The sequence below is a fragment of the Vanessa cardui genome, chromosome 22 (assembly GCF_905220365.1).
Source record: "Vanessa cardui chromosome 22, ilVanCard2.1, whole genome shotgun sequence".
Taxonomy (NCBI): domain Eukaryota; kingdom Metazoa; phylum Arthropoda; class Insecta; order Lepidoptera; family Nymphalidae; genus Vanessa; species Vanessa cardui.
Window position 1 is genome coordinate 1,252,898 of NC_061144.1, and position 20,887 is coordinate 1,273,784.

The 20,887-nt window shown below is 35.4% G+C and overlaps 2 protein-coding genes and 1 long non-coding RNA gene across 3 annotated transcripts; 2 read left to right on the forward strand and 1 right to left on the reverse strand.

Moving 5' to 3' along the window:
* The first annotated feature begins 3,588 nt into the window (after positions 1-3,588).
* Positions 3,589-5,509, forward strand: LOC124539171. Its single transcript, XM_047116468.1, has 4 exons — positions 3,589-4,160; positions 4,260-4,279; positions 4,362-4,509; positions 5,349-5,509. Exons 1-4 carry the CDS (start codon positions 3,662-3,664, stop codon positions 5,507-5,509), a joined length of 828 nt encoding a protein of 275 aa, XP_046972424.1. The 5' UTR covers positions 3,589-3,661.
* Positions 5,510-9,729: 4,220 nt separating this feature from the next.
* Positions 9,730-11,111, forward strand: LOC124539445. Its single transcript, XR_006967025.1, has 3 exons — positions 9,730-9,968; positions 10,050-10,166; positions 10,605-11,111. It is a non-coding gene; the product is annotated as an uncharacterized LOC124539445 (long non-coding RNA).
* A 1,640-nt stretch (positions 11,112-12,751) lies between these two features.
* LOC124539172 lies at positions 12,752-13,735 on the reverse strand. Its single transcript, XM_047116469.1, has one exon. The coding sequence runs from the start codon at positions 13,733-13,735 to the stop codon at positions 12,752-12,754; it is 984 nt and encodes a 327-aa protein (XP_046972425.1).
* Between the last annotated feature and the right edge of the window lie 7,152 nt (positions 13,736-20,887).

Consider the following 20,887-nt stretch of genomic DNA (forward strand, 5'->3'; position numbering starts at 1 on the left):
TGATACTAGATTGTAGTAGATGTTGAAATATGTATTTGCTGTCTATTTGTTATGCCACAGCCCTTTCCTTTTTAAAATCAATCAACAAAAAACGACTTACAATACATATTATTTATTTATAAAAACTGCATGTAATATTTAAAATAACCAAAAATAACCGGAAAAATAAAAGTAATTTACGTGAACACTCAGCTAACAAATGTAATAGCTTAATAAATTTTTATTAATAAATGTATGTGCAAATGTGATGCATCGAGTATTCTATTATCACCATAAAACAATATGCGAGTGAAATACGGGACGTTCTCGAAACATGCAAATGAAACGATTCCATGGAAGGATTTTTTAACATTCGTTTTAGTTCGTTCATAATTTACTAGTGCACTCCTGTTAAACGTGATTTATTATCAGATTTTGTTACTGTTTTTCTGTTTAAATTTGACGGAACACAACTATAAATATTGACACTTATAAACAATATAATCATTGAAACTTTTATGTATAAGTATCTTTCCATTTATTGATGACTAATTGTTGGGCTTCGATCGCGTTTTAAGGTTTCGTTGTCAAATGTAAGGCACAATTTTTTAAACCATTTATTTTGCTACACACATACATTACATAGATTATACACAAGAAAATAACTAAATTTAAAGAACACAGTTTAGATGAACCCCATCTCAGTATAAGCTGTGCTAATGCACAGCACTGATTTTCAGATGATCCCTGACTATTGGGTAAACATAAACATAAGCGCGCACACGAAAATAAATAAATGAAATTATAACAACAAAAAATTAAAACTAAAAAGCCCTTATTGAGAAAAAAATATATATTACACAAAAAGAAAAACCTTACCAGGAACTTAGACATTAATAAGACAAAAATGAATATGATAAATACTAAGTCTATGCGGTAGTATGACTGGCACTATATTTGGAGCCTTTATCATCAGCCCACTGCTGTCCACTGCTGAACACTTTAGATCCTTTACCCTTTCTTAAGGGTGAAGCACGACATTTCACAAGAGAGATTAGACTGCGAATGATATACTAGTTGCCGACCGCGGCTTTGCTCTCGTTTTAAGGGTTTGGTTGTATTGTGTTATAAAAAAAGGTAGCCTATGTCCTTCCTTAAAGTTTCAGTTTGCTACACACCAAATTTCACGAAATTCGGTTCATTGGTTAAGTCTTGAAAGAGCGACTGACAGACAGACAGACATAGTTACTTACATATCACAACTCACAAATGAACGTGTTCAAATATAGGAGCACTATCTATTTCCTAATTTTTAAAATGAAGTGGACGACCATTCGATCGGAAAAAGTTCAGACGCTGAACCTGACTTTACCCTTTCGCCAACTTCCAATTTAGCTGCTACTAAGAAAATATCGCCACACAATCCATCCTAAGTTCTCTCGAGAAACAGTAATACTATTGTTGTGTTCTAGTTTGAAAGTGTGTGAGCTCAGACAAGGATAATACATCTCAGTTACCAAGGTTGGTGGATCATTGGCAATTTAACGAATGGTTATGTTTTATGGCGTCTAATTTGACAGTCCCACCTAAATTAAAAAAAAAGTAAATTAACCACTGCTGGGCTAAGGACTCCTCTTCCATTAAGGAGAGGGTTTGAAACATATTCCAATACGCTGTTCCAATGTGGGTTGGTGGAATGCACATGTTTTTCAATTTCGATGAAATTAGATACGATTTTTCCTTCACCGCCGAGCACGAGATAAATTATAATTATCAAATTAAGCACATATATATAGCGGTGCTTGCGTGGATTTAATCCGAAATCATCGATTAAGATGCACGCGTTCTAACCACTGGGCCATCTCAGCTCTTCTCAGTCCCACCTATTATATCAAAAAATATATTACTGTACATTTTAAATCCGAACAGGACATTTGACGCTTAAAAACATTAATATCAAAGTTAATTACAATCATGGCTGACGCCGAATGTGTTTTATAACCTAATTAACAAACGAGCTTAGTTTTACCAGTGTTATATATATATATATATATATATATAACTAAATATATATATATATATATATATATATATATAAATTCAGGGGTAGTCCACCCCTGAATTTTTTTTTTTATTTTTTAGACAAAATTTTTAGTTTCTATTTTTTTATGATACAACATACAAAAATACATACAATCCTTAATTTTTACCCTTCAACGATCAACCCTCATTTTTTAATAGCCATTTTAGTAATTTAATCATTTTTTATCTCCGGTCGAAAACTGATCAATCGTCATTTAATTAGTTATCCTCGCCAGATGTCTTCAGGTGTCACTTCTGACCCAGTAAACAGCACGGAGTAGGGATGAGAACGAAGCCGGTCTCCTTTCTTTCTCACTCCCTACACAGTTGTCGGCCATCATTATTGTTTATACATCAAGTGTAGTAGTAACGTTGACAATTATTATTTTGCTATCTCAGTGTAACTCCCATATAAACTTTTAATCATTCCAATTTTATCAATAATAATATAATTATCAATTTTGAGTGTATTTTGCACGATTAGTTTATCAAGTGATTTTATAACCTCAAAAGTACTCAACACGTGACACGAGCTTCCAATAACAACGGATTTTGTGTTGTAAGTATACTTTTTTTTTATTTATATCGAAAATGTTGTTGATCTTATGAAAATGTAATTTTAATTTAATTTTATTAAAAAAATGTAATTGAACAATTAAGATTTTCATAGTTTCCAAAAATTCAATCACTATGAATCTTTATTTTGAAATGTCAATGGAAATATTGGTTGTATGAAAAAATTATAAGAGACAATGTTTTCATAAAATTTAATTTTTTACTTTTGTTTGAAATTTTTTTCCATAAAACTTATATTTTTGTTAAACTTTCATAAATTAAAACTAATCATTTCAAAACTGTGGCAAAAATCCTGGCCCTAATTATACTTTTAACATTTTTCATCATTAAGTAATTTCAATAATTCTATTTATGTGTGTTTTGTACAGTGAGCAATGCCAAGAAAACGCAAAGGGGCTGATTTGAGCCGTAATACAAGTAAGTCTCGAAACTTGCGAAATAGAAGATCCGAAAGAACCGAAGAAGAAATCCAGCAACAAAATACTGATGCACGTGTCAGAATGGCGCAATTGCATCAAGAAGAGCCAGACGATACACGAGCTGAACGCAATGAAGTCAGAAGATTAGAACAACGACAATCACGCCGTTTCACAGTCAATAGACGCAGAACAAATGATCAACAACGACAACAGGTACACCGAGCATTTATATCTGATTCGTTCCTGCGTCTAGCATTCCAGCATGAGCCCGATATTGAATATTATGCTCATTCATTAGTGGTAATTGGTGCTATGGACAAGGAATGTCCGCATTGTCATGCTCTAAAATTCAAAAATGAGCCAGCTGGGATGTGTTGCGCGTCAGGAAAAGTGCAACTACCTGAAATTGAAACACCACCTGAACCATTGAACGGCTTACTTATCGGCACGGATCCAGATTCTAACGTGTTCCTGAAGTCAATTCGAAGATTCAATTCATGCTTTCAAATTTATCGTTCGGTGCAACAGAAATAGTTCGAAATACTAATGCAAATGCTCAACAATTCAATTCTACATTCAAAATCAGAGGCCAAGTTTATCATAAAATGGGCTCACTGCTGCCAATGCCAAACGAACCACATAAATTTTTACAAATCTACTATATGGGCGGCGAGGATTCCGGAAACACACTTGCCAATCGTGTGAATGCACGTTGTGATTATAATAACCTTGATTCACTTTATGCCAGGCGCATCGTCAGTGAGCTAGATGCTCTTTTGAACGAGCACAACGAGTTGTTGAAAATATTCAAATCACATATGCACCAATTACAAAGCGATAATCACGCTATCGTCATTAATCCTAATAAAACACCAGCTGGAGAGCATATTCGTAGATTCAATGCACCCGTTGTTGATGATGTTGCTGGAATCATGGTTGGCGATTGTACAGCTGCACGAGAAATTGTGATTCGTAGAAGAAATAATAATCTTCAGTTCATTGCTGACACACATCGTTCATATGCCGCTCTCCAATATCCGCTAATATTTTGGAAGGGACAAGACGGATATTGCATAAACATAAAACAACGAGATCCCGTATCAGGTTCTTCATTGATTATTAATTTGATCATTAATCATTTAACAAAACAATTAAATTATTGAACGTAATAAATTTAAATTAATTTTTATGAATAAATTACAGGAGCTGAAACAAACAAGAACGTTAGTTAGCTCAAAGGATTATTATGCGTACCGATTAATGATTAGACGTGGCCTGGACAACGTCATTTTACGATGTCGTGAGCTTTGTCAACAATTCATGGTCGACATGTACGCGAAGATTGAGAGCGAACGACTACGATACTTACGATATAATCAACAAAAGCTGCGCGCGGAAGAGTACATTCATTTGCGAGACGCTATCAACAACAACGCCGACGTCGCCGAAATTGGTAACCATGTCATTTTACCATCATCGTACGTAGGCAGTCCACGTCATAGGCAAGAATATATACAGAATGCTCTGACTTTCGTGCGCGAATATGGACGACCATGTTTATTTATCACATTCACATGTAATCCAAAATGGCCAGAGATTACATCTTTGCTACTGCCTGGCCAAAATGCAATACATCGCCATGACATTACAGCACGTGTGTTCAGACAAAAGTTGAAGTCTTTAATAAGTTTCATTACTAAATCACATGTATTCGGTCCCACACGTTGCTGGATGTATTCGGTTGAGTGGCACAAGCGAGGATTACCTCATGCACACATTTTGGTTTGGTTCATCGACAAAAATGTACTAAAATGTACTAAAAATTTCCCTAAAGTGGCATGCTCTCGAGTGGGTAAACCATCCAGTTTGTTTGTGTTAGCTAGAGATGGACTAACAAAAAATATTGTTCACGCTATAGCATTAAGAGATTTATATTGTTTAATAGTGTTACTGTCGTAATTGTTTAATTAATGATATATAATTTTAAGGAATAAATTATAATAACTTAAAAATAATGTTTGCCTTTTGTTATTTTTATATTCCCTCATCGTTCACAGCGCTCCATGCTTATTTCACGCATATACCACATTCTTACATACATACAATATACATATTCTAACATACATACATACTTACAATAAGTAAGCTATTTTTTGTCTACACTAGAAATGACTAGGAAATTATTTATATGGCAAAACAACGTTTGCCGGGTCAGCTAGTATATATATATATATATATTTATAATTATTCTGTACGTTTGTATTTGATTATTTACATATACTCACATACAAGAATACGAGGACACGACAAATGGAGCAAAAGAGTGGCACGGTGGTACCCCAGAGACTGCTGAAGGTGAGATGACGACATCAGAAAAGGGTCAGGAGTCATATGGAACAGAGTGGTTCAAGAAAGGGGTGTATGAAAAAGTTTGGATTGGCCAACAGATCTAGAGAACAGAATCTATGATAACCAAGAAACGGATATGCGTTTAAATATATTATTTAGTTAAGAGTTAGTGTTTTTTTTAAGTTCAGAGTTATTGTAACCAAAGTGCAAGATCTGAATAAAAGGCTAATATATTTTGGCTATATATTTGTATGTGAGAGTCTGGATTTAGATTAGATGTCGATCGAGAGAGATTTACTCGGTCGTAAGGCTTTGTGCAATCTCATCTGGGCAAGTTGGTAACATGGCACTCATCAGATTTTACGTCGCCAAACGGTACAAAACATTGTTGTGTTCTGATTTCAAGGGTAAATTAGCAAGTACAACTACAGGCTCAAGGGATATAACATCCTAAGATATTGGATCGCAATGGCGATGTAAGAAATGGTTTAATCAGTGGGACAAAAATTGGCTTACATCAACAACAACAACAACAACAACAGCCTGTAAATTTCGACTGCTAGGCTAAAGGCCTTCTCTCCCTTTGAGGAAAAGGTTTGGAACATATTCCACCACTCTGTTCCAATGCGGGTTGGTGGCAAAAATTGGCTTACCCTATTAATATATAAGTCTGCCTCCATACAAAACCGAAGCTCGAAGTCAGGATGGACAGCCAGTCGTAATATATAATCATTAAACCAGTATTTATTAAGACAAAAACGTCATATAAAACAAGGTTTATAACGTATGCTCTGGAGAGAAGTAAAGAGAAGCATCTCGCATGGAAATTCATCTGGAAAATTGTCCAACGAAGTGTATAAAATAAGGGTTCCGTACATTAACAGTATGGCGCTAACATAGCTGGAGGGTACCTGTAATTAACATTTATGCGTTTATTAAATGGGATTTATAAATTTGAATAACATAATAATTTGAATAGCGCCTCTTGAAGACGGGTGTTTAACTTTCTCTCTCAATTTTCGTTTTACGCTAGTGATTTTCACCTCCAGTTTCAGCGACGTCAACTAAGTTATGAAACTTCATATGTTTTAACACTTTTGATACATAAATACTTATGTTAACTACACTTCCTATTAATAAACTAGTTCTGCCCGCGACTTTGATTATGATTCGTTTGTCTTTTCAAAATTGTTATTGTTAAGTCACTGATTTTACTATAACTTAATTATACGGTTATCCGCGCCTTTTTTTAAATTTGACGTATCAAAAATTCAAATAATTTGTGAAAAATACATTAGTTAAGAAGGAATATTATTCAATACAAGATTATAAACACAAACTAAGTACATATATAGTGGTGCTTGCCTGGGTTTCAACCCGCAATCATCGGTTAAGATGCACATGTTCTAACCACTTGGCCATCTCGGCTCTTTGATTATTATTATTATTATTTTATTTTATGGCATAGGTGGCAAACGAGCAGGAGGCTCACCTGATGGAAAGTAACTACCACCGCCCATGGACATCTGCAACACCAGGGGGCTTGATACGACAAATGGAGTTTTTTTAGCGGTTAACGCGCAAACTTGCGTCTTTTTGGGGTTGAAATGGACTAGATTTAGCCGTCCCCAATTCGAGACTTCGTTTAATGAAGACTCGATTTCAGACACAAGTTTGTTCCGGTTCTCTTCGACGTTTTCCCGAGAAATATTAGCGAGGCCGGTGTATAAGGTGTCAACGGTACTGTCGTCTGCATAGCAATGAATGTTCCCGATTTGCAACAAATCATTGATATGCAGAAGAAACAGAGTGGGTGATAGAACGCAGCCTTGTGGAACACCAGCATTGACGAATTTTAAGTCAGAGCATGCACCGTCGACAACGACCTTGATGCTCCAATCTGCCAAAAAGCTGGTAATCCAATTGCATAATTTCCCGGGAAGCCCATAGGAATGAAGCTTCGAAAGAAGCGCTTTGTGCCATACGCGATCGAAGGCCTTCGCTATGTCCAAGCTGGCTGCTAATGCCTCCCCCTTGCTCTCATCTGCTTCAGCCCACCTGTGAGTAAGGTAAACTAGAAGATCACCGGCTGAGCGACCCCGACGGAAACCGTACTGGTTGTCACTAATCAGCTGATACTCCTCTAGGTACCGCAGGAGCTGGCAGGGACTCCATTATCTTGGAGAGCAAGGAGGTGATGGCTATAGGCCTATAATTGGACGGGTCTGAGCGGTTGCCTATTTTAGGGATCGGATGCACCAAAGCTGTCTTCCAGGAATTCGGGACGACGCCTAATGTGTAGGATTGCCGGAAAAGACGCGTTAAGACCGGTGCCAACTCGGGAGCACATGTCCGTAGCACGATTGGAGGGATACCATCGGGTCCGCTCAACTTATGAATGTCCAAGGAAAGAAGTGCTTTACGAACTGCACTTTGCCGGAATTTAACCTCCGGCATCGTGGTATCAATTGTTGGTGGAGATTTTCCTTGGTCATCCAGAGTCGAGTTCGACGCGAAGAGAGAGCCTAAAAGATCAGCTTTCTCTTTCGCGGTATGGGGCAATGACTCACCGTCCCTGTGCAGAGATGGAAAAGAGGGCTGACAGAAATTCCCTAAGACAGCCTTAGCGAGAGACCAGAACGCTCGTGTTCCTGAAGGGAGACGCACCAGTCTCTCGCCAATTCTGCCAATGTACTCCGTCTTCGCCCTAGCAATCACGTTTTTGAGGGACCTAGAGGCAGAGTTATATACCTTTTTGAATGCGCTAGTATTTACATCACGAGACGCAGATGCATTAGCCCAGGTTTGATAGCGTTCCCACTTTCGGCGTGATGCCGTTTTGCAGAAGCGACCAAACCAAGGCTGGGACTTGCCACCGATGGGTACTGCAGAGTAAGGAATGAATAGTTCCATACCCTGAAGCACCACATCGGCAACAGAGTCAGCAGCAACGTTCGGATCATCCGGCGAGAAACAAATCTGCCCCCATGGGTACGATGCAAAAAAAGACTGCATCCCATCCCAATCTGCTGACTTGTAGTGCCATACTCGGCGGCACCCAACAAAGCGAGGCCGTGAGTACCGCACAACCGGCACTGTACTCCGGACGAGACAGTGGTCAGACGAGCCCAGAGGGGGATCGACGATAACCTGATAGCCATCCGGATGCGAAGTCAGCAGAAGGTCCAACAGGGAAGGTGTATGATCCTCCACATCCGATATTCGCGTTGGCGAGTTGACCAGTTGTGTCAGATCATATGCTAGAGCGAAGTCCAGAACAGATCTACCCGCATGATCGGTGGTGCGTGAGCCGAGCCATTCTGCGTGGTGAGCATTAAAGTCACCCAGAATAATGATCTCTGCGGATGGAATCTGCTGCAGCACGGAATCTGTAGCCATTTGGACGTGCTCAACCAGTCGGTCGGTTTCGGTATTACCGCTATGGGACCTATAAAGGCACGCATAGATTCGCGGATGGTCATCGCAGTCTACACGCAGCCAGATAATCGATAGGTCCTGTCCTTCAAGGCTGCCGAGGCGTCGAGAACAGATATCATCTCTGACGTAAACGCATACCCCAGCTCGTGGTATAAAAGAATGTTCCAATTTGTACCCAGGGTACGAGAGAAAAGTCGTATCGGCAGGAGAAGATATCTGGGTCTCGGTTAGAAAGAGCAAGGCCGGCTTCGCCGTTTCCAGATGGTAGTGAACGGCGTTGAGGTTGGAGTTGAGTCCCCTTATGTTGCAGAAGTCCACAGCGAGGGTGGTAGGGGTTGCCTTATGATGCCTGCTCCGCTTGCCCCGAACAGTGGCGAGCGCAAAATTGCCCCCCCCCCCCCAGAATATATATTATATTATATTAATTTGACTATTTATTTTTAATTATAATAAAAAAAGAAATTCAAGAAAGAAAGAAAGAAAGAAGAAAGAAAGAAAGAACACTTTTATTTGGGACAACATGACACTTGGTACAAAATAAAAAGTAAAAATAATAATAAAAAAAAATAATAATAATAATAATTAATTACTAATAAATTATCATTTACACAAAAAAAAAACAAAAGAAATAAAATGAACAATAAAAAAAAGTAACGATTCAAAAACAAATATAAAGAAAAAGAACAACTACAATAAACGTGACGTGTCCCAAATAGGTATACCATTCAGCAATTCAAAGGTGTGGACACCTAATGCTGATTTTCAATGGTACCCTTTTTTTTTTTTTTATATACCTACTGACGGGCGGTGACCCAATTAAAATACAAATACTAAAATTTAAAATAAAGACAATAGACATTACACATATAATTTATTTATAAGATAAATTGCATACATTAAATAATAATTAATTCATTCAATAAAACTACACGCAAATATATTTATATTTTGTATAAAGCAAAACCAGTTATGGAGAAATAGGATCACTGGGAATGTTATTACAATGCCACGTGCGCCGCGCGCCGGTGGTCGCGTGACGCGTGCATTTTAATTGTATTATAATTATAGTGAATTCAGTGGACACAAAAAGAAAAGAAAAGTACTCGATGGACGTAAGAGTTTAAGGTATAAATATATTACATATAATAATAAAGTATGTGAGCTTATATTAAAAATAACTAATGAGATACTTTCTTTGATTTCTAGACTACCCAACGATAAAATCAAATAATAAAACCTCATTATTAGCGGCAGTTTTCTCAGCATAACTAACGTATAGTAGTTGGAACAACACCATGCAAGCAGCGGAGCCATACCATTAAGGTAAGATGATATATAATTAATATTTATATACCTAGGTAAAGAAAATTAGATATTAATGTATGTTATATTTTAGTACTATATTAATATATAATCGAAGATCTGGTTATTGAAAATAAAAAAGAATAAAATAAAAAATAAAAAAAAAATACAAGTAAAAAAAATAAATTAAAAAAAAATAAAATAAAAATTACAAGGTAATTAAGCCGATGTCACGCCATAGTTATGTAACTCGAGAACGAAGCCAATTTTTTAAGATTATGTATATGTAATAATAATGTTTATATAACTAATATAAACATATATACATAGAAACACATACAACCATATATATAATTATACATATACACAAATACGAATATATATTTACTATTCCGATTCTAACTGTAGATTAAATAAATATTTTTTGTATTTAATATTAAATGTTTTTATGGTCTTTAGGATCCGAAGCGGAGGGGGGATGTTGTTCCAACACCTCGTTGCTGCGTACCGAAAACTGCCGCGGAATGCTGCTGTGCGGTGTGACGGCACATTCAGCATATAAGATGAAGCTCTCGTTTGGTAACTTCTATTACTTTCATTGGCCCAGCTCAGTTTATTATATAGATATATAGGCGTTTTATTTTTAATTACACCAAACAACAAGGTTGCAAAGTGCAGTTGCCTACGGTATTCCATCCTCGCTATTCGGGCGTTGTTGAGGTAAGGGGAATCATGTGCGCGAGGCGGTATTTTGAAACAGTACCTTATACATGCATTTTGTACCCGCTGTATAAGATTTTTGGTGCGTGTGAGTAATCTAGGCCCGATGACCGCATCAGCATAATTAAACTTCGAAAGCACTAAAGTGTCGCATAATTTTATACGCATATCTTTACTTAGCACGTCCCGGATCTGATATAAGACTTTTAGCCTGTAAAAGCAATTGCGAGCTGTATTTATAGTGTGCTTTTCTACCAGGAATGTTCAAAAAATGGTTATTTATCGTATTCGGATCATTAAGTTCTTCTGGTATAATATTATTATGCCTTTGTTTTATGTTAACATGCTTTTTTAAGTGACTCCAAAGTATAATTGAGTTTTTGATATTTGAGTTTATATGGAAATTAAAATAAGCCGACTTCTCTCGATAAATTGCTTGAGTGACCTGCGATTTTAAGTCTTTATAATAATTTTTACTTGTTTCCGACCCAGATCTTTTTGCCTTAACGTGTGCCTCATTCCGACGATCCATCAATAACTTTATATTATACGTTATCCAGGGGTACTGATCTTCCTTAATATAAATCATTTTAATAGGCGCAACTAAGTCAAATACCCACAGCAAATTACTAGTGAATACGGCCACCATGTCGTTTATATCCTCGATATTCTTCACGCTCTGCCAGTTAATTAAATTAAGTGCTTCAGTAAGGTGTTCTGAATTAATATCTTTTAAAGGTCTAATCGCAATAGTTTTTGGTAAGATTTTATTTTTTTTAATAGTTATTTCGCAGGATATAAAGGCATGGCCACCGAATTCCGCTACGTGGTCTACTGTAATTTTACCAACCGGAGTATTTGAGCAAATAAGATCAATCATAGTCTCACTATTAGGTGTAAAATGTGTTGGTTCTGTGACATATTGTGTTAAGTCATGAGTTGAAAGGAACAAGTCCAATGCCTGCTTATGATGATCTCGAGTGCCAATATAATTAATATTAAAATCTCCTAATAAGTACAGATTATCATGATAGGGTAAGCTACCTATAGATTCTGTCAAGGCGTCAAAGAAGGTTGTAATATTTCCCCAGGGAGGGCGGTATGCTGTGCCGACAATTATAGTTTTGCTATTTATTTTGATACTTACCCACATTTGTTCCACAAGGGGTGATATCGGATGTACGAGTGTACACACAGATATACCGCGTTTGACGTAAAAACCGACACCCCCACCTCGTGAACGTATTTCTGCTGGCCGTGGTATGTGTCGCAACCGGTAGCCAGGCACAACAGGAGCTCTGCCCTCCTCCCCCGGGCGCAACCATGTCTCGTTAATTGCTATAACATCTACCTCATGGCGCTCCATAAGCACTATAAACTCGTCGTGATGTGAGCCAAGCGAACCCGGGTTGAACAAACCCAATTTAAGATTTTTATAATTGATCATTTTTTATAGTAAGTAAAAAAAATATACAAAGAGATAAAAAATAAATGAGATGCACAAAATATGACCGTTTCATAAAATAATACTAAGCTGTATATAAAAGAATGATGTATATACTTAGAGTTATTCAAATGAACGTAATAGTTAATGTGGAAATATATAAATAATTTTATATTAGTTTTATACAATATTAAATATTTTATCATACTGACCAGGGACACGTCATTGAGGGTTACAAATTGCGTTTCCAAATTACAATAATTTTGATCATTATCCAGCCTTAACAAAAGTATATAGTAAGCGTAGACAAAAATACTAAATATAAACATACCAATAAAGACAAATAAATTAATTTTACCAAGACTATAAACAAACAAGAACAATATTAGAAAATATTCGTAATATAAATAAACAACTCTTATAAAATTGGTTAACTGCCAAATTATTTTAAACCAAAAATCTTACTTATATCACATTCTGTCCGAATGCGTTGTACTGCCGTATCCGTCTCACGTCGCATATATATTCTGCCTTCTCGCGTCCATATGAAGCGCCAACCGTGTCGTTTGCCCTCCTCTCTCGCTTTATAAAACAACAGGCGATTAAAGCGAGTCAGATGCTCATTGATATAGACTCGGGAAGGATCGCCGTCAGTGACGCCTGATGTGTCGGTGCCGCGTCGTACCCGCGCCGCCTTTATTATATCGTCGCGCAGAGACCGCCGCGCCAATCGCACGATCACTGGTCGCGGACGCTGACGCTCCTCACTCGACACTAGTGCGCGATGCGGGCCGGCTCGCTCCGCGCTCACAATATCGCAGGAGTCGAGAGCCAGGCCTAATTTCTTCGTGACCGCTAGAGTCAGATGGACAGCATTCTCACCACTCCGTTCCGGCAAACCCGTTATTTGGATGTCATTTATTAGCGACTTTTGTTCACGATCGTTGATGTCTGATTTTAATTGCGCAATGACATTATTTAAATTTTGATCGACAGACCCCGAGTTTTTTTCTTCCAAGGAAGTCAAACGCTCCTCTACGTTGTCGACCCTTTTATTAAATTCGGCCATGTTGTCGTTCATTCTCGTTAACTCAACCCTAAACGAAGTTATTTCTCGCGTGACCGACATAAGCTCTAACCGCAGAAGCCTCATTTCCTCAGCCAAGCATACCGCTGAGTTCTTCTCCTCATTATCAGCCGAACTAGCATCTGTAAATATATCACCCATAGACGGCGACTCAGTATTTACGACAGACTTGTTCTTATTTTCCGTTCTGCGGCACCCTGGGCACGTCCAGCGCGCGGGGAGGCGGGAGTCGGGGCTAACGTTGACGCACAATCGATGGAATACCGAATTACATTTATTGCACTTTGCGCCATCTGTAGTTGATAAGAACTTGCCGCATTGATTACATTTGTTGGCCATTGTGCGTTTAATGTAGTACGTAGCTTTTCCAACAGGTGTCACTAAATAATATTTTTGTATAAAGTTTATTAGGGGAATGTAATATTGTAATAATTATGTATTAGGGATAATATATTTCACTATAGTCGGTATAGAGTAATCACAAATACACCAAACCACTAGATTGTACGCTTAATCGAAAGAAGTATACGTTGAATTGTTTTCTTTGTTAGTGGGTAGGTATATACGCATCAGCTGATCCAAACAGCTGATTAACTTTGCACAAAATTCACTGATATTAAAACTTATCAATGTATTTATTACACTTACAGTATGTTTACACACTTAATGTTTTAATAAAGGTTTGTTTTATCAATTTCACTGTGTTTTACTATTTTTGTTTCTATAAAATGTACGAACACACTTGTCACCGCTAAACGTCAAGTAGGTATGTAGTAGGTATTCAAAATTCTCTTATATTTACCACTTGACGTGTTAACCTAAAGGTTTTTTTTTTAATTTTTCATTTTAAATATTTCAAGTTTATTTGTAATTGATTTATTTTCAAGTTTGTAATCGCTGAAGATTCTGTTTATCTCGGAATCAGGATTTTCGATCACGATATCTGGGTAAACGAAATTAACTGATAATTGTTTCAGAAGTTCTGAGTTATGACTTCCGCTGAATTTATTCCGAATTTACGATAATAGTAACAATTTATGAAGTATTTTGTCATATTTCATTAGCTTTAGTAGTAAGATTTATGATAGAAAACCTGGTTACACCTACCAAAAAAAAAAAAGTAGTTCTGCATATACTTATAATATTTAAGATTTTAAGGCATTCCTTGGATACTATAGTACGTTACAACGTATAGTACGTAACATTTATAACATGATAAATATAATATTTCGTACAGCGTCCATATTTATCTTCGAATCTAAAAATTAGGTATTAGCACGTCATATTGCATAAATGTGTACTAATATTATAAATGTGAAAGTAAATCTGTCTGTCTGTCGCCCTTTCTCTACCGAAACACTGAATCGACTTTTATTAAATTTGGCATAAAGTTTGCTTTATGCCAAATTTAATAACCTGAACTTCAAGGAGGGACATAGCTATTTTTTGTTCAACACATGACAACCAATGCCTTAAACGAAAGCGAAGCCGAAGGCAGCAACTAGTAAAAAAATAAAATTAAAAAAAGCAGAAAGTTGCCTCTTCAGTACTACAATACAATTTACTTAAATTTTGGAAAGGAACAGTTTTAATAATAATTCCACAGATTTACTGATTAAAGCAAGTCCACTTTAGGTTAAGATTCAAATCATTTATCTCGTGTCCGTTGTAAAAAGTCGTAACTGAAACACAAACTACAAGTACGAGCACTAAACCCAAAAACCAATAATATTTATTACTGTTACAAGTTCTACAATTACTTATATTTTAATACCACATGTACATACGAGCGGTAAAATGTTCACGTATTTGGCGTCCCGTGTACAGTCGTGGTTAAATTGGAGTACATGTGAGAAATTAATTAAAAATCTGGAAACAGTCCAGGAACAGCGTTCCAACTTTGCTGTGGATTCAAGTCTTACATTGTATATTTGTTTATTGTCAAAACACGACTTTATTTGCATAAGATAATTAATTAAGCGTTGATTAAAACTAAGTAAAGTTGATTAAAGTCCTATGGAAAAACTAAATAAATAAATAGGAGACAACATCACATACATTAATCTGATCCCAATGTAAGTAGCTAAAGCCCTTGTGTTATGGAAAATCAGAAGTAACGACGGTACCATAAACACTCAGTCCCAAGACAACATAGAAAACTAATGATAATGTACATCGACTCGGTCGGGAATCGAACTCAGTAACTCGGAGTACCCCACCCATGAAAACCGGTGTACACACCACTTGACTACGGATGTCGTAACATAAATAATAACTGCTATAGAATCTCTGCTGTCTTTAACGCATTTATTCAAAACAAGAATGAATTATGAAAAAATGGAGCCCATAAAAAATTGTACCCACAATTTTGAACAAAAATCACGCATATGCCTTTTTAGAATTAGCAGTTTCAATAATAACGGTGATTGAAATTATAATTCTAATCAAATGCGGTTCACATTTACATTTGAAAATCCTGATCATCTGTGTAATTAGTTCGATTCGATATGAGCTCCCGACCAAGTTTCCAATTAGACAGGATTTGTAAAACACTAATTAAGAGGAACAATTAGAAGTTTCAATACGAACGAATAGTTTGAATTTGTATACAACTTTGTTGCGTTAACATTATAGTTTTATTCTACTCAGAATTTGGAGTTATTGGAATGTTTGGACTATTAATTGGATTTTCAATTAAATTTGTGTATGTTTGCTAATAATTTTGCTTGATAAATTTAGAAAACGTCAGGTAAGTAAAAGCCTTGGAATTGTCATCACTATCTCTTACTATGTGTGTTTGTAACCATCCATATAATAACTAAAAAGTCGTATTTTGTGCCTGTAGTTAAACAATATCTTACATTTTAATCCTCCTACACAAAGTCAAAGTCAAAAACCAAAAGGTGTTATCAAAACTAACGACTTCCTAGTTATTTTCACATATTAGGAATGAGACGATCACCTTCAATCTGCTTCTAATAACCAATCAATAAATCCCACTGTGTTTCTTCCGCCAGTTCCTCTTTGGTACCGTCTGAGGTAGATCCGAAGCGATGGCAGATTTTGACCATCAATAAGTAAGTGTAACGCTTCTACATTGATTATGATTTTTAATTTTGACCTGACTGAGACTTTGGTAAATATAATTAAAGCCTTAATGATATCATATGAACTGTGCTTAGCGATGTGAAAGTTGATACCTATATGTACTGTTTGGACAATTGTTCACGATATTGAACCACGATACCTAACGGAGAAGGAGGGAAGGTAGGTCCAATATTCTGACGATGTATACTAGTGGACACCAGCGGGTAATTTACAGTCTGTTACTTTACTTTAAACTAGAATAGCTAAAATCCAGTCAGTGGATAGCTCGAACGACAATGAGTTAAAAATTGCTCTTGTAAATAAGTGCTACTTAATAAAGATACTTTAAATAAAAATCCAAACCTGAATAGTTTGACTAAAGTTTTATATGAATACGATACGCTTCGATTTTTTTTTTACGGCATAAATGGGTTAACTGCAAATGAAGCACCTGGTGGTAAATGGTCACATCTGCCAATCGAAATCAAACTCCAAAAAAAAAAAATTAACGATCCTTAAATCGCCACTTAATCATCCATTAAACTAAAACAACAATCCTAAGTTGTTCATGTTGGGCGATAGAATATAGTGAGTATATGGTACCTACCCAAATACACTTGTACAAAGTCCTACAAGTAGTGTAAGCAAATAATTATAGTTGGACGATCAGCATTTACAATAGCAAGTTTGGTGGCATTGGGGCAAATGTTAACACATATATATGCATATGACCCTCTTGGTTTACTGACTTTAAATAAAGTTTATCAATTCATCCGTGAATTTGAATATTATTTGTTCTCGTTAGCTTCTCGTTTGAAACCATTTAATCATTAGGAAATCTTTTTCAAAATTGCACATTTTTTAATATACCTATACTATTTACTCAGTAGGTTGACATAACAAAATACGATCTACCAAAGTTTTATTAATTGATTGCTGAAGAATATAATTTTGAAAACAATGAAGTAATATTAAGAGCGAAAAATATTGCTGAAAGTCGTAGAATGGTGAAGGTAAGCCGGAAGATGATTGATGGAACGATGGGGATTACAACGTCAATTAAATTTGGAAGACAATATCTCAAATTTAATGATCGTTAAACAATTTCAAGGCACAATTACTTTTGGATTATCAAATATCAATCTAATAATGAAACCGTGACATAACCAGAAACAATATTTCATAAAATCGTAATTTTAATTCGACGATTCGAATAATCTTAACTTTACGTAAAGGCTGCAGATAACTAGATTATACGTTTCGAGTCCAGATATATGCTGTACTTTCAAGATGAATATAAATAATTAGTTGCAATGCCTATAAGTATAACTACTATAACCAATCATTTTTTGCCTTTTTCACAAAAATTTGAACATCAGATTTTTATGTCCTAATTTGTTTTAATATCCTTATGCTCATTAATAGCGATTGTCCAACAATATATCGGATTAATCAGCTTTAATAATCATATGAATTATATTTGTACAGAAACGAGTACATTGACTTTATAATAACTTTGCATACAATTTACACTGCTTTGATTAATATCAAAACTCATAAATATTCAGCGTCGCTTTGTTTAACTAACATAGCGACACTCATTCATTAATATGGTAATACAGTGTAATAAATAAGATCATTTATAATGAAGGTATACTTATAAATTGCTATTCATTTATTTTAATTAAATTATAACTTTATGCGTAAAAAAGTATTGAAATCGAAATATATCTAAATAAATAATTACCAATGTCAATATGGTAATACAGTGTAATAAATAAGATCATTTATAATGAAGGTATACTTATAAATTGCTATTCATTTATTTTAATTAAATTATAACTTTATGCGTAAAAAAGTATTGAAATCGAAATATATCTAAATAAATAATTACCAATGTCAATTCTGGAATGGCAAAGTGACTTCCACCATCCGGGGCTTGTAGGTCTATTGCCACCGGCCTCTAAGAAATGAGTACGCTATTTTATTGAATGTTCCCAAGTAGTATCGTTTCGGAAAAACCACCTGTGAAAGCTGTTTCCACAAAGTGATAATGCAAGGCAGGAAATTTTCTAAAAATCGTACTGTTGTAGATTTTCGGACATCTAGGTGGTGCGACTGAAGCTTGGAATTTTTTAATTACATCTAAGATTCTCGATTTCGAGATCGAAATTAGAACGCCTAAAGCTATTTCAATTTGGTCTTACTATAATGAAAAGCCTAAATAACACAAAAGGACAACTTACGTAATTAAAAGTAAATAATAAATAATCTTTTGATGATTCTCGAACTTTATTGGTTACGGAGACCTTTCTTAACGAATGGACAATTTGTAATTTATTATATGAATAAGTTTTTACCGACTTTAGATATTTCATCGTTTTCATAAATGACAAAATTATATCGTACTAAATTTTATTATCTCAATTCATTCTCCTGTTTAGATTAAAATATATATTTTGATTAATCTGAATGCTAGTTATTTAACTAACATTATATTTTTAAATAATGACAAAGAGTAACTACTGAGTACCTTGCCAGTTCTTCTAGGTAGAACCTACTTTCCGAACGTTGTCGTAAAAAGTTGTCGTTAAATGACGATGACGATTCAAAAGTGCTTGTAAAAGCCTACTTGAATGAAATATATTTTGATTTGATTGAATAATATGGTTTTTATTTTGACTCAAGATTGTTTTTATAATAAAAGTCGTATAATAAAAGTGGCCATTTCTTGGCAAGATAACAAGCAAGAAAGTTTTGTGAATAAGATGATAAGAAAATACTTATAATATTATGAAACACCCATCAACACCAATCAATACCAGAGGGTGTTCAGATACCGATCCAATGGCTTCATGTGTTTTAGAAAATCTACGACGGAGTAAACGGTCAATCTACAAATTTCGAGCTACTAATGAGAATTTGTTCATAAAACAATGGTAATAGTGATAGTCCGGATCCGTATCAGTCTTTTTTATGGTGACGGTGGGTGATCTCTCAAATTGGCCGACATTAATTATAAAATTATACTTAGTCACTGAAATGTTAAGTCTCTTGTACCTATACTTCCACTAACTCACTCACCCTTTAAGCCGTAACATAACAAAACTAAATGCTGCTGGGCGTTGGACTATAAGAAGAGTTACCTAACCAGACGTTTTTGCACAAAGCCCCACTACCTTACTAGACATCAAATAAGATCAAATAACATCGAAGTTCGCAGCATTAATCAGTTAAGTAATGTAAAAGTAAAGCTGACTTCCAAAGCAAAGTTAGTTGTTTATTGCAAGAACCAAATTCATGTAAGTAAATAACGTGAATGCTTCCATCGCTACAAACGAGGTTAAACTAATTGAAAAACGCAATAAATTTGAAGAACATGTTCAATGTACGAGTACATCGTTCTATCTCTTTAATGTTTTTTTTTCTCTTGATTCATACAACTCAACTCAACAAGAAAAAACAATTAAATCAAAAGGAATAAAAGCACTTTAGAATCACGGAAAGTAAATTCTACAGACAAGAACCGGCAAGAAACACAATAGTTAAAATATAATTTTTTAATGAGTCTTGATTGATATGTTTTTTGAGATGTGATAAAAATGATTTATGTGAATGTCGGCTATTTTTTTTTAGTTAAATAGTCATCGACACCAAAAAAATACTGTCATAAGTTAAATGGAAAATATTATTTAGTAATTACAATTATGAATGCTTTCCAAGATCATGCATTGGCGATGTAGGGTTAATATTTCTTATAGGGCGAAAGGTTATGGTATTGGGCTCTTTTTATTTGGTAGCCTATTTGCCACATCTAACAATACGACATTAAAAATAACATTCTGTGGCTATAGTAGGTAGACCCATCCATACTTATCCACGGCAAATGTTGAATGATCAATTCGCTTAACTTTATCGGTTTTGGTAAACACTGTTCTTAGTCGGACATCAGCGTGGCCAACCATCCAACTTTGGCCATGTTTGGCCCCAACTGACTTTAATGCAAAAAAATACGTCATGTATTCCGTTTCGCCTGTCGTATTCTCGTATTTTCATTATTTGTCCATAGTGCTTCTGCAAGATTCATCACTTGGCAATTTTTTCTATAGTTTTGTAAGAAATCAAAATAAATGACCAAATTCATATAAGATTAATACACATTTGCCAAGCCCCAAAGCATGTGCGGAACTCTCGCATTAAATATGTATATTAATTCAGCCGGCGTCACACACTTGTGGCATGAATTTTTATGACATATGATAACGACTTTACGTGGTAAAATTTTTTCATCGCTCCCAAAGGTCATATTAAGATTACGAAAGCGTTTATTTGGTATAATAGATTAAAAGTTTGACCTTGACTTTTATTTTTGCGTTTTTCTACATTCGTATAGGATAAGACGAT

What these genes read in the sequence shown, in the direction of transcription:
- LOC124539171 (XM_047116468.1), top strand. Translation starts at nt 3,662, where the DNA reads ATGGGCTCACTGCTGCCAATGCCAAACGAACCACATAAATTTTTACAA. An exon ending in ACAACGAGATCCCGTATCAG is followed by an intron (nt 4,161 to 4,259) that starts GTTCTTCATTGA and finishes AATAAATTACAG; the next exon opens with GAGCTGAAACAAACAAGAAC. An exon ending in GAGCTGAAACAAACAAGAAC is followed by an intron (nt 4,280 to 4,361) that starts GTTAGTTAGCTC and finishes CGATGTCGTGAG; the next exon opens with CTTTGTCAACAATTCATGGT.
- LOC124539172 (XM_047116469.1), bottom strand. Translation starts at nt 13,735, where the DNA reads ATGGCCAACAAATGTAATCAATGCGGCAAGTTCTTATCAACTACAGAT.